The sequence below is a fragment of the Podarcis pityusensis genome, assembly GCF_964106645.2.
Source record: "Podarcis pityusensis genome assembly, chromosome: 9".
Taxonomy (NCBI): domain Eukaryota; kingdom Metazoa; phylum Chordata; class Lepidosauria; order Squamata; family Lacertidae; genus Podarcis; species Podarcis pityusensis.
Window position 1 is genome coordinate 67,242,166 of NC_138034.1, and position 13,926 is coordinate 67,256,091.

Consider the following 13,926-nt stretch of genomic DNA (forward strand, 5'->3'; position numbering starts at 1 on the left):
TCTCTTCTTCTTCTACCATGTGTGGCAAACACCTATAATCTCACTGTCAAATAGGAAACCAGTTGTCTGTTGTGACCAGGCCCGTCTTACCCATAGAGGCTAGTGGTGCGGGGAGCCAGGGCGCCAAGTTCTGGAGGGTGCCAGGTGAGAGTCCGGGGAACACCAAATGAGCGCGCTGAGTGAGCGAGGGCGCATGCGCCGCTCCCACCAAGCATCGGCTCGGTTTTTTCCCTTTTAGCCTGTAGGTGCTCAATTCCGCGAGGCGCCTGCAGGCTAAAAGGGAAAAAACCGAGCCGACGCCCGGTGGGAGTGGCGCATGCGCCCTTGCTCAGCGTGCTGCCTGCCATGGCCAGCGCGGCACGAAGCAGATAGGTGAGCCAGGAGGCGCTGCGTCCAGCCTCCGCCTCTTACCTGCCGGAGGAACAGCCCTCCAGCCGCTGCCCCCTCCTCCAGCCCTAAAAAAAGGTTGACAACTCTGGGAAAGGGAGGTGGTGCTGGAGGGATCTTTGCACCACGGCGCCGGATATGCTTAAGGCGGCCCTGGTTGTGACAGGCAATAGCAAAGCTCTAGCCTTATTGAATCTCAACTAACTCCATCAACCCTGTGTGTGTTGGTGGTGGTGGGTAAAACCAATCAACTGTCTAGGAAGCAGACATTGTATGGTGCTTAGGATATGAAATTACACATGGGAAAGAAGCAAGCAAGTTCAAGTTGCAATGGGTGGGGCACATTGTTGCTATGCTATTCCAGAGCCACTCTTTCTCCCTTTCGCATTTCCCCACTGGCTGCAGCAGAAGTGGGCAGGCCAGCGCTGAGCGATTTCCAAAATAAAACTCTGTATTAATATCCATCACACCTTCCAGGGATGCAGACCAAGACTGGTCTTACTATGAAGCAACGTGAAGCCATTGCACCAAACATTTTTGTAAGAAACAAAAACCCCTCACCCCTCCAACACCAACCCTCCCAGGGCACAGCAAAGGGGTATGGTTTTTATTCAAGTGCAAATATATATACAGCTGCAGCTGTTATAGCCTTTGGCACTTGGAGTAAGCCACTGTGGACATTTCTTGTGTTCAGTGAAAAACCAAAACAAAAAAACAACCAAATTAGATAAAAGTTTGGGTCTTGTTTTCCTGTTCCTTTTTATAGCAAGCACTTCTTCAAAAATAAAAATAAGCGAACAGTAAACTTCTCGATCACTTGACCTTCCTGACTAAACACTACTGGAGCTGGCCAAATACAAGAGTGAGGATTTACTCAAGGGCTGGTCATCATTTCTCTGCTTATTGGTTTGAGTGACAGAATACTAAGCTGGCTCCAGGAAGTTATTGGGGGGGAGAGAGAGAAACTCGGCTGTCTCATGGCAGGTATTCATAGAATCACAGAATTGTAGAGTCGGAAGGGACCCTAAGGATCATCTATTCCAACCCCCTGCAATGCAGGAATGGGCAGCTGTCCCATACATTAAAACACGTATAAAATAGAAAATAAACACGTAAGAATGCATATTAAAAATGGAGCTTGTGTCTCTAAGCTGTGTTTTTTCTAGGACTACCAGTAAAACCTGGGTATTTAGGGCGGTTAAGCTGGGAGATCACACAAAACGGTGAAGTGGGCTTTTTTCCTAGCACAAAAAATAAAAATGGGAGCACCATGAAAGCGCTGTTTCTGGAGTTGCGGGAGGCTCCTGTCAGTGAAGGGCCAGGCAATAAAATAAAATAAATACAAATTGCATAGCCCTACCTCCAAATCGTGGGGGAGGAGTAACTCCTTCCTGGATAACCACCACTGCTGAAAGTGAACTAAACGTTCACCACTTGGATATTAAGCATTTTTACTTGGCAGTATGTTCCAATGCTCTCTCAATGAAACTTTCTGGATATCAGATCAACAGAACAATCCTAAACGTCTTTATTTAGAAGACCGCCCTGAATTCAATATGTACAGTACAGCACCCTTACTTGGAAGTAACTTCAACTGAACTGAATATAATTTCTGGTTCAACATGCACAGGTTCCAGCAGCAAAGCCCTTTGAACATTATTTGTGACCAAACTGCGCCACTGATCAAAAGGAAAGCCAAGTTCTACCAACTGTTGCTGGACTGGAGTCGCTGTGTTTGGCCACTTGCTGGTTTGCCCCTTCTGACTGTGCTACCGAGTTGCAATTTAGCCGAAGTAATATTGGAACATCTCTGCACCCCTGCAGATCACGAGCACCCGTTTGCAAAAAAAACCCAGCCCTTTTGGGTAGTTCCTAAAGGTGGGCAGAATGGTCTTGTGCAGCTATACTTACATGCAAAGGAGAAAGCACATCCAAAAAGCTTTTGAGGAGAGACATTATTCCGTGCAGAGCCAAGGACTGCTGTGAAGAAAGGCATAGATACAGAAAGGAGAAGCAAGTGCAATATTTAGCAAGCTAAACATGGTCCGGGGAGTGGCTAAGGTAGGGCAAGACCCTGGCTCTCTGGCAGTTAGGGAACTCAGGGAACTCGTGGCCCTCCAAATATTGTACTGCCATCTTCTTTAAGCACCGGCCATAATGGTTGGGACTGTTGGGAGACCAGCAATATCCAAAAGGCCACAGGTGCTTCACCTTTCTGAGCTAAGGTGTCCCATGCAGGTAAGCCAGCTTCCATGCATCTCTCGTTGGATCAGGAGCAGACGAATCTGGTGTGTCTCCAAATATATGCTGGGATCTGCATCTGAGTGTGGCTGCTGCTTATCTGTACTGAACGGATTATTATGATATTATTAACTGAATTTATATGCCGCCCTATACCTGGAGGTGCTTTTGACTGCACACGCATTAAAATTCTGGTGCACCTAGTTGTGAGCAACCAACTGACAAGAGGTGGACTGCAGTCCACTCTAAGGTGCCATAAAGACGCCATGTTTTGAAACATTTAAAAGGTGGGTTTCGAAAAGGGCGTTGAAGAGTCAGATTGGAGCATACATCAACAAATAACTTTATGTTATGGGGGTTTCTGAAGGGGAGGGAGATCAGAGCAATCAGAAAGAAATCCCCCTCCACCAAGAATGAATTTCATTCTCTGGATTAGTGGGCTAGGAAGGAAGGAAAGAAACCCGCAGAGTTTAAAAAAGAAAGGAGGACAAAAGCCAGAATACATTCGGCAAAGGGGTTTGCAACGGGAGATCTGTAGAGGCATCTAGACCTAGGCTGCAAATAGCAGAATCTCCAGGATCTGGGTGCCTGCACTTATATAGTCCGGCCCCCCACAAGGTCTGAGGGACAGTGGACCGGCCCCCTGCTGAAAAAGTTTGCTGACCTCTGAGCTATACTGACTGCTGGAAATTGACAAGACAAAATGCTTGCTTTAGCAAGGATGCATCTATCGGTCTTCAAACCTTTCACATTAGCCACTTGCCTACTCACCTAAGTAGTGACTAAGTCCTGCTTCCAGGTGATCAGATAAGGAGGCTTTTGAAAACCGAAAGGGGCCTGCGGGGGGAGGGAACAGGAGGTGGCCTAGGTGCCACAAGGGCTGGCACTCACATGCATAGGCAGGCTGGCTTATCTGCAAGGCTGTCAAGAGCCTGGTAAGTCATGTGCCTGTGTGGCCTGCTTACCAAGCTGGGCAGAGAATTTTATTACCCTCCTGTTCTGATTTCTGGGAAGAAACTTCCGGTCAAGTTCTCTTTACTGCTTGGTAGGTTGCTATAGATGGAAAAAAACCACCTTATTTCTCAGAGGGATTCTCTTAAACTAAGCAGGCGGAACAAATAAAATACTTTAAACAAATTGATTAGGCACAAAAGCCGATTAGGAATAAGGACACACACAGACATGGCTGGTGCAAACACGGCACACAAGCATTCAAGCTTCAGGAAACTTGAACATATAGTTGCACAACGAAGCTGCTGCATTGCATGGTTAGGAAACTGGCTCCTGTTCAAGGCCAAGAGAGAAGCAGTTGTTTGGATCGCTACTTTTCATCCAGCTTGCTTAGTTGGCGAGCCCTTCTTTCAGCCGCCAAGCTTGCACTGAAGCAGCTTTAGCCACCCTGGAGCCCTACAGGTGCTTTGGACTGCAAGTTCTGAAGCATTTGGAGGGCACCAGGTTGGCAAATGCTGCATTATAGTATAGCACAAAACTGGTCCTATCTTTTGCTGATCTGCCTCCCTTTGGGCAGGTTTTCAGCCATCCTGCTAAGGGTGTTCACACATCATATTCCACAAAGGTACAACCTGTGCATGCAGATAGCCAAGATGGAGACTTGAACAGTTGATGTAATGTTTCAACAAGCGCAGTCTGTTTGCACAACCTCTGGGCTCCACAAATCGGCACGTTTACACTCCGCCACACGAAGACTTCTTCATCTGCAGAGGCAGCTTGAACCTGTGTTTAGTGTGATGTGTGAACCAGCCTTCTGGCTTTTGCTAAGAACTATGTTCTTAGCAAACAGATTAGCCTTTTTTGCTGCTTAAGAGCAAGGGAAGAGGAAAAAGGAAAAAAAAAGACACCGTGGCAGTTTGGCAGAGAAGCAAGCAAAGTTGGAAAGCAAAGGGAAGGTGGTGACTTTGGTGACGAGCGTAATTTCAAAGAGTGCTTTTTTTTAAAAAAGGTAAGAAACAGGAGACTACCTAGCTGGAAGCAGAGGGACAATTGGCTGCACGTCAGCAGTAGAGAAAATGTTGAGGGAAGCGGAAGGTAAACAGGACTCGCCATCTCTTGGAAAGTGTCAGAAAGGAAAATGTTCTGTCCAGCACAGAAAAATACAAACAGTTAAATACTTCAGAGTCAGCTTCACAACAGTTAAAGTGAGAGCGAGGGAAAGCAAAGGGGGAAGAGGAGGTTGGGTACGGGGTGAGATTTCATTCCAATATTTGCCTTGGCTGACACTTACAATTTCAAAGTGGAAACAGTAAAAGTAATCTGGACAGGAGAGGCTTGTCTTCCCTCACAGCTCGACATTGACACTGTGAGTTCGAGCAAGTTTAGAAATTAGTTTGGCTGCCACACGGCTTCACGTTCTGCTCAAGAAACCTGGCAAATGCTGTTTTTAAACAAGGGTGCCGAGAACTAAAAGCTATGTCTTCCACAGTTCCCTGGGAAGTCGTGGTGGTTAGACCAGCTTCATAAAGATGTGACGTTAATGAGATAGAAATCGATCTGAAAGTCACTGGAATTCAAAGGAACTTTCCTTCTATTCCTGCTTGGCTCAACTTCGGATGGACAAGTACATTGGTTGCAGGCAAGGTGTTACTGAAACCTATTTTTAAAAATACATGTGGCCTTTTCGCTCTGAAGAAAGTCAGGGTGCTGTAGCCATTTCTCTCTCCTGTGGGCCCAGCCTTTGACAAACATGTCTCCTGCCTCCGCCAAAATGTCTGACTACAACTCCCATCAGCCCCCATCATGTTCTGGCTGGGTGCTTATGGGAGAAGTAGTTAAAACATCTGAAGGCTGCTCTATGCTCTGTACGTTCCAAAACCCTCACATTCCCACAATACTCTTACTCTCTACCTACTTGCCAGTTTTTGTTCTGTAGATCCTGCTAACCATTAACAAGCACACTCATGTACACAATCAACACCCATTCCTGGAACTCTGATGAGCATGATTGTGTTCCCAAACATCAATTTTTCAACACCACAACTTAAAACTTTGGGTGCACGCTCAGAAACGAAGCAAATGGGATTTGGGTGCACATCTAAACTTGTGCGAATAAGCCCTTGAGCAGGTGCCTATGACTGTACTCTGGCAATGCCTTTCTTGCTCAGCCTATCTTGTCCTTGCAGTGGCAATTCTGAAGTCCTGGCCCAAGCAGAGCTTTGACAACAACCAGCAGCTAACCATGGTTTAACAAATGGCGTGAAGCCCGAGGGATGGTTCTTACGTTGCTGGAAAAACATGGTTGTCTCTCTCCTATGGCTGTATCCAGTGCTTTTTTCCTGGGGGTAACGCATAGCCCTAAACATTTTGTGAATCTTTGTACTTTTTGTCCATTTACTGTATTTATTTTCCCCGATTTGAACTATAAAATGGTGATTTTCTTGGGTCAAAATGAGAGCACCCCTCAACATTTTTTTTTAAAGAAAAAAAGCACCGGCTGCATCCACACCACACTTCAACAATGTTAAAAACAGGAGAGATCACATGGGAGCACTGTGATGGTAAGACCCGCAGGCTATTTGGAACTGCTATTCACTTCTAAGAACTGAGAAATGAAAGATGAATCTTTTACATTGAGCTCATATACTTACACAAATTCATTTAAAATCAGATGACAAGAACAACACCCATCACCCATAAGACTGAACCCTAAGGGAGTAGGTTTAATTTCTTCATTTCAGAATAAAACAGACCACTAATTCTTCTAGTAAATCCTTGATGCTGTAAAGATTATTAACATTCCAGGGATGTTTCCCCTGTGCTATCTGATGCCCTTGTGGCTCCTCTGTGTCCAGACATTTGTAGTAGGTTGTCCTCCATCAATTAAAAATAATAATGTGCAGCTTTCGTTTGCACACGTGCTGCGTTTGTGAGTTATATCATGTTTGCAGTGAGGTTTGGTTAAAAGCAAGATCAAAACTTACTGGGGGAGTCTGTTAAAAAGGACACGCCAAAAGTGGAAAGCATCCAAGAGGTTACAAAAGGCATCATGCATGTGCGAAGTCATGCAATGTCAGTAAGAGACATGTCACAAATCCTGAGCCTGGGGCTTCTTCTGCAAACTATTTCCAAAGGAAGTCTTAGACGGAATGGGACTGGTGGGTTTAGAACACTTTTGTATCAGGATGAAAGAGCCTTAGGACCCATCTGCACTCAACATTTAAAGCAGTAGCATACCGCTTTAAACAGCCATGGCTCCCCCCCCAAAAAATAATTCTGGAAATGGTAGTTTAAAATTGCCCAGAGTCGTTAGGAGGTCGCAATTCCCCTCGCAGACCTACAATTCCTAGAGTGATTTAATAATCAATTGTTCTTCCCAGGGAACTCTGGGAGTTGTAGTTCTGTGAAAGGAACAGGGGCCTCTCCTAACAGCCTCGCCACCCTTAACAAACTCCACTTCCCAGGATTCTTTGGGAGGAAGCCATGACTGTTCAAAGTGGAAGGTTTTAAATGCATAGGGCAAGCGGGGCCTTACTCTGTATCAGCAGTTTGCTTCAGAGGTAGTCCCACAGGACTCCTCAGGCTACTGCTCTAAGACAGTGTTTCAGCTGTTTTTGAACTACAACTCCCATCATCGTGTTCAGCCCTGGACTGGCTTTGCTAGTTGCAGAAATGGGTTGTAATTGGGGAGCTGGGGAGGGTTTGTGTGAAAAGCTAACCACAGTGAGCCAGTTCAGTATAAATGGAATGTGCTATACATAGCCAAAATTCCTGAGCATGGCTTATAATCCTCCTTCGCTCCGACAAGTGAGGCAGTTTTTCAAAATATCATGGCCCTGGTGCAGACGACCACACAGCAATTTGCATGTGTAGTGGGACTTTAATTCTTTCTTCTTCTTTTTAAAACCCTAAACAGTATCCCCTTTGTACTAAATCTTCTTCTGAAGGAAAATCAAGGCACGGCCCTGAGACTCACAAAAGTCCCATTGATTTCAATGGGAGGGAAATGTAAACATGTACTTAAACCTTCCATAAAAGAAACCCATGGACTTTAAAGGGTTTTATGGTGGCTGGATGGTGTTCTCGCAAAGAGGTGCTTTGGTGCAGGAGGTGGGAGGGTAGGAGTTTGCCATTCAAAATGGGGGGAAAAGAAGCATAAGCCTGTTGTACAAAAGCAACCCAAGTTTCAGACACCTCAAGAGGATCTCAAGAGGACCATGGCCAAAAGGTGGACCCAAGTGCAATGAACAAGACCCAAGTTTAAAATTGTTACAATCTAGTTCCAGCTCCCGTTCCAATCAATTTTACAGTTTCTGTTCTTCAGAGGAAGAAGGAATATCCCCAATAAAGCCCAAGGCCAGGTAGCCTTTGCTCCAACACCCACCCACCACAGTATTATTAATATAGTAAGGATTTGTGTTTAAAAGGGAAGAGAGAAAAAAACAAAACAAAGATGGCTGAAACTCATTACTGCAAAAGCAGGTGAATGCAGGAACATCCTTTGACTTGGCAGGCTTTATGTGAAGCTTGAACTGCAAATCAAAAAACAAACACGAGAACAGAAATGTTAGAAATAATAGCAACTCAAAAAAGGGAAAAAAATTAAATTGGAAAAAAAAATCAGTGGGAAATGACAAGGAAGCTGGCGACAGCTTCTTGCTTCATGGCAGAGGGTTCTGCAAAAGGGATTATTATGGAAAGGGAAGGAATGAAAACCAACCAACCCTTAACCTTTAAAATCCATGCTAAGTTCTTACTGTGTGGAAGCCTAGCAGCAAAGACATAAAACACAGACCCAAAAGCCACACAGCATTTTTAAATTTAGGGTCATGTGTGACAAAAGCAGGATGGTCTGGTCGGTTAATTTATCCATTTGCCCAGTTAATGCTCCAGTTCCAGCGACAGACACAAGCAGCTGCCTCTCATAAAATTATAGTGTTGGAAGGGACCCTGAGAGTCATCTATTCCAACCCCCTGCAATGCAGGATTCTCAACACGTGGTCTCCCATCCAACTTGGAACCATACCGGACCCTGCTTATCTTTGCAAGTGTGCCAGCAGTTTTAATGCTGCACCACTAGGCGGCTTCACTGGTCCAGCTACCTGTCTGTTCCAGCCTTCCCAAAGCTGGTACTCTCCACTTGTTTTGGATGTCCGTTCCTGAGCACTGGCCATGCCAGCTGTGGCTGATGGGAGCTTGGAGACCAACAACACATGGGCAGTTCCAGCTTGGAGAAGGTTAGTATCCTTTGAGTAGTTTGGGAAAGGGGCATAGCTCAGCTGCAGGATGTATGCAAGAGGTTCCCAGGCTCAATCCTCTGTGTCTCCAGGTTAGGCGGGGAAAGACTCTTGCCTGAAACCCTGGAGAGCTACTGCCAATCAGTGTAGACAGGACTGAGCTAAATGGACCTTTAATCCGTACAAGGCAGCTTTCTGCGTACCTCCAAGTGCTCAGGCAAAGGCCTTTCCCCAGCTTTGCTACTGGAGAGCCTTTCAACTGGGCATGCCAGGACTTGAACCTGGGTCCCTTCTTCATGCAAGCACACACATTCCCTCCAATGCCCTCCCCGTTAGATGTGCATGGGATGCGCCATTGATTCAGTGCCTCGTGTGCAAAGAAACGCACGTGCAGATGGGCTCCCTCCACTGGAATGAATGCAAAAGTTTCTGCAGCAGTGGGAGCCTTTGCATGCCTTGGGACAGATTGGAACACAGCAATTTAATTGCAGATTTAGAAAGCATATACCAGTTAATTGGCAAATCACTATCCTTGAGTAGCACACTGTACTTTGCACTAAAAAAAAATCCCCATCCCCAACAACCCTTAACTGAGCAAAGGAACAGACACCTACTGCAAAACACTGGGCAAAGTAAGTGCCTTGGAAAAGATACTGATGAAGCAAACAAAGCTGTACATCTTCCAGAATTAACAAGCTAGCATGTTTGAAAATTGTAGCTAAAGGAATGCATGCTGCAAGAGTGCATGTTACATGCAGGAGTCAGAGGGTACAGTATTTCCTGGACTGCACCATTCTTGTTTGAATGCTGGGGGAATGGAGGGACTCCCACTAGCAAATTCTCTCCACATCAAAAAAGCAATGCAAGACAAGAGCCTAAGTCAGCATACAATGGCGCTGATAGGAGTTATGGCATCAGGTTGAGGAAGGCTGGCAATGGCTGTCTTAAGACGAGGGTTTTCCCCCCACTCCTGCTTCCTGAAATCATTTAACTGGAGAACTTGATCCGGAAGTTCTGCTCCTCTCAAAAATGCAAAGCACATTGTCTCTCGGAAGTGTTATAAAAATGCTAGATACTATATATTTTGCCTTGCCACAAACATAAGGTATAAAACCTCAACTGCCCAGTTCTTGCTCTGGATTAAAAGGGAGCATTCCAATTTGCTGGGTTTCAGAGGGAAGTCATGCTAGCAGCAGTGAGCAGGTTGATTTGCCACCAGTCAATGGACTTCAACAACACCGCAGTCGTGCCGCCACTATGGGTTCTGTTACCAAGAAAAGTCCAAAGCCTTTCCTAGGCAAAGTGGAGCCCTGAATTCAAGGACAAGAGAAAACTTAAAAACCTTTAAAAAGCAGAAATCCAGGCTAGGTTGCAACATCTGTGGGTGTGCATGATAAATATGTATGCATATATATTGTAATAACGATGACATACTCTCACTTTTCCATTTAAAGCATTCAACAGCAAGTGAAAGCACTAAACTGCACATCTGAGCACACAACAGTTTCTAAAAGTGGAAAGAGCTACCTGCACAGAAAGTGATTCTCTGCAGGAGAGAATCCTAGAATCCTAGAACTGTAGAGCTGGAAGGGACATCTAGGAGGTCATCTAGACCAACTCTTTGCAGAGCATGCAGCCCATTGTGAATTGTTAAATGTGGCCATCAGAAACAGGCAGCATTCACATGCAGTGCCAAGTCACGAAGTATAGTTTCTTAAAGCACAGTGTGCATGCAGTTCAAGCCCCTAGGCGACATGCCTCCCTTCTGCATGCAGGTACACAAACAGTGAAAGGTTTATGACTGATGGATTGCATTTACTTATATGCTGCTTTCCCACAATAAGCTGTGCCCAGTGTGCCTTACAGTAAACATTCAAGAAGACATCAGAATACAAATATACCCAATACAGAGCATGTCAGTAAAGCTAAGTGATGCCTGAGGTCATGGTTTGTTCCACCCAGGCAAATCACAATAGCTTAGGTAAAAAACAGGTAACTGTGGTTTGGGCAAAACAAAGGTTTGGATGCAAAGCTAACCAGCTCATTGTTTGTTTACCTGCTTGCAGAAGGAAGGGGGAAAGCAGGAGCACTTGGGCTGCATTAATAAACCACCCTCTGTAGCTTAGCACATATGCTTGCATCTTGACAAACCACAGTTTGCCAGAGGGCCCCATCTTGAAAGAAGCTACAGTTAGATTTCTCTCGCCAGATGCAGCCACCAAGAATATGACCCCATCGGCTTTGAGGGGGGAAATTAGAAACCCCTCCCTCCCCAAGTCCAACTGCTGGCGGCTGCATGGAGTTAATGTGCATGTCCACATGTGGTCGTGGCGCATGAGAGTGTGTGTGGCTTCCAAGTGTGCATTGTGCTCACACGGTGTGGCCCCTGGCTTAGCATTCTGTGTCAATGTGGCCGCGCTCTGTCAGGGGTTTATATCTGCGCTGAAACCTTGTCAGCTGTAACTGGGGGGCCTCTCAAACCACCGAGGGCACCCGACCCTATAACGGCAGACAGCATGCAGCATCCGGGTTGGCCGGGTGCGGCCTAAGTATAGGGAGGCTGGATCGTGTTCTGCCCACTGCATTTCAGGCTCCAGCACCACAACTCCACTTCTGGCAAATGACAGTGAGAACGGGGGTGGGAAATACCTATCACAGGGCAGGATTTAGATATGCAGCCCTGTGCGTGTCCTGCATGCGTGTGTTGTTGCATGTATGAATAGCGCACGTGCGCAGGAAAGCTGAGCCAAACCACAGCTTCCTAGCACATGTACACATGCAGTGAAACACACATTACAACTGTGACCAGCCAGTCTAAGCCAGCCAGAGTCTGGCCCCATGTTGGAAGCAGCAGCCCTTAACAATATTATCTGCAAACCCAGCAACTGCTCCTCTGGCTTGACAACTGCAGTGACAGTCTGACGCCACGTGGGGGAACTCCAGACATGTAAAAAGAAATAACAACCAACCGTTTTATGGATCCGCTACAAAAATAACCTTGAGAATTCCATCTTTCCTCCCCTCTTTTTTTTCCCTCTCTCTCTCCCTCCAAAAGTTAATACTTTAGGCCCTTATCGCTGCAGCAAAAAAAGGCGAAACGAAACAAAACCTGGAATGTGTCCATAGAGCCTGATAAAAAAATATTAAGTTCCTGTAGCCCCCATTCAGAAGGCTCAGCCTTATCTCCTGGAAAGCTTTTTGGGATGCTTCTCAAAAAAGGGTTGGTTTCTGCAGGGGTGCCATTTTCAGGCTTCGCCTTTCCGTTAGCTCTAAACATTGCACCTCTGAGAAAATGGCACATCCAGGCCTTGCCCTCCCTCCCCATCCCTCCTAAATTTTCCTTAATGTAACATCTGCACTTCCCCTAACTGATCCCTCTTTATAGTGAGTGAGGGGCAAGGGGTCTGTTTGGGATTGCAAGTCTGAAACCCAAGTCAGATGTTATGGTTTATTTCATTTCTCTCTTTTTTTACAAAATTCACTGTCGCATCTCAGACGCATGCTCAAACAAGGATGTAAAAATGTCAACCTAATTTATAGTCGAAGGTGGATGGCTTTAGTTTTGGGAAACAGAAAGGTGCTGCCTCATAAAATATTATTATAGAAGAGATTGTGCTTATATAGACAGCAATGGTCTATGGAGCAACTACAGCTTTCTCTGAGCTACGGATCAGTACCAGAAACTTCCTATTGCCAGGTTCAGCCCTGGAAGATGTGATATTATAGTAACATGAGGGAAATCCCTCTCGCACAGAGTGCTTTTCTTTCACCACTGAAGAACCGCAGCCAGCCACACATATCTGGTGTTGGAGAAGGGTGGAGAAAAATTATCTCCAAGTGAAGCTCATTTCCACCTCCTCCTGTTTTCGAAACTGAGGTTGGGACACTGAACGTGGGACTAAATGAACCAGGCATGGATGGGGAACCTGAGGCCCTGATCAGCATGGGAAGAGCTCAGGACAATGGGAGCTGTGAACCAGCCATATCTAGAAGTCTACAAGCTTCCCAGTCCTGGTCTAAACCCGTCCTGAATTTTGTCTGCAATCAATGGGAGAATACTCCTTCACAGCTCCCCAATCTGGGTTCTGCACAGCAGAATGTCTCCTTAACTGCTCTACAATAAAGGTGCATTGTGAACAAGGCCAAAGGGGCACAAGGTGAGGTGAGATAGCCAGCCCATGCTGAAAATGTACAATTTTCCAAAGATGGAACGCCCTCCTGTAATTTGCAAATTCGACTGAGTCCAGAGACAGACCTCCTCGACTAGGTCAAGCAATCACCATTACAGATGCTTCTAAGATATACAAAAAATAGAGTTTCTTCCATGTAAAGACAGCTTCAAAAATAATTACTCTTTCAAAGAATCCTTCATTTAAAAAAATATAACCTACATATTGATTCCCCACCCCCACAAGGGAAGCACAGTCAGAAGCCAGAACAGTCAAAATGGACCTCGCTTTGCTCATTTTTACAAATTGCAGAATAGGACTTCGGTTATAGCAGAGAGGTAGCCATGTTAGTCTGCTGTAGCAAAAGCAACTAAGAGTCTTGTAGCACCTTAAAGACCAGCACTCAATTTGTGGCGTGAGCTGTCATGAACATGAGCCCAATTCATGAGATGTAGGAAGTGGCAGGGATATATACTGCACAAAAATTTAACGGATCTACAGAAGTCCTTTGCAGCCCATGACATTTGGCAACACCGTGTATGGAAATTAGTTTGGCCCCTGCGTTACATGATACTTATGTCATGTGACTGTTGTTGATTGTCTAGCCAAATTGGCATCAATCCACGCACAAAAGAAGCAGGAGGAGATCATCAGCAAGATTGAGGGACAGACCCCAAATTTTGCACAAGTTAAAAATAAACCTTCCCTAAGGATCCTAAGGGAGGGAAATTTAAAAGCAGTTCAGTGAGGACAGAGTGTGGTCAATGGCCACAAAATGTTGGGTGGAAGGAAGGATGGAGTAACTAGAAGTTTTGAAGAGCTGCAAAGAGCAACGGTATGGTGCAGATCCTGTTTGTAAAGAGGGATCACGTCTTTAAGGTGTCTGTTGTTTTAGCTACTGCAGAAACTAAGCTTAGCCAGTATTTAGGACTAGAGAGAAA

The 13,926-nt window shown here is 45.6% G+C and overlaps 1 protein-coding gene across 5 annotated transcripts in view; it reads right to left on the bottom strand.

Annotated features, from left to right (window-relative positions):
- Nucleotides 1-13,926, bottom strand: part of SEPTIN11 (septin 11) — a 101,517-nt gene that overhangs the window by 4,103 nt on the left and 83,488 nt on the right. For 2 of the 5 annotated variants that reach the window (XR_013990468.1, XR_013990470.1), the window contains exon 10: nucleotides 17-2,367. The exons of 1 other annotated variant lie outside the window; for it this stretch is intronic. Coding sequence is in view for 1 of the 4 variants with exons in the window: in XM_081020960.1 (XP_080877086.1) it covers nucleotides 2,343-2,367 (25 nt within the window). In the remaining 3 variants the exon portion in view is untranslated. Of the gene's footprint in view, nucleotides 1-16; nucleotides 8,112-13,926 lie in introns of all 5 variants that reach the window. 2 more of the 5 variants (XR_013990469.1, XM_081020960.1) reach the window with 2 other exon arrangements.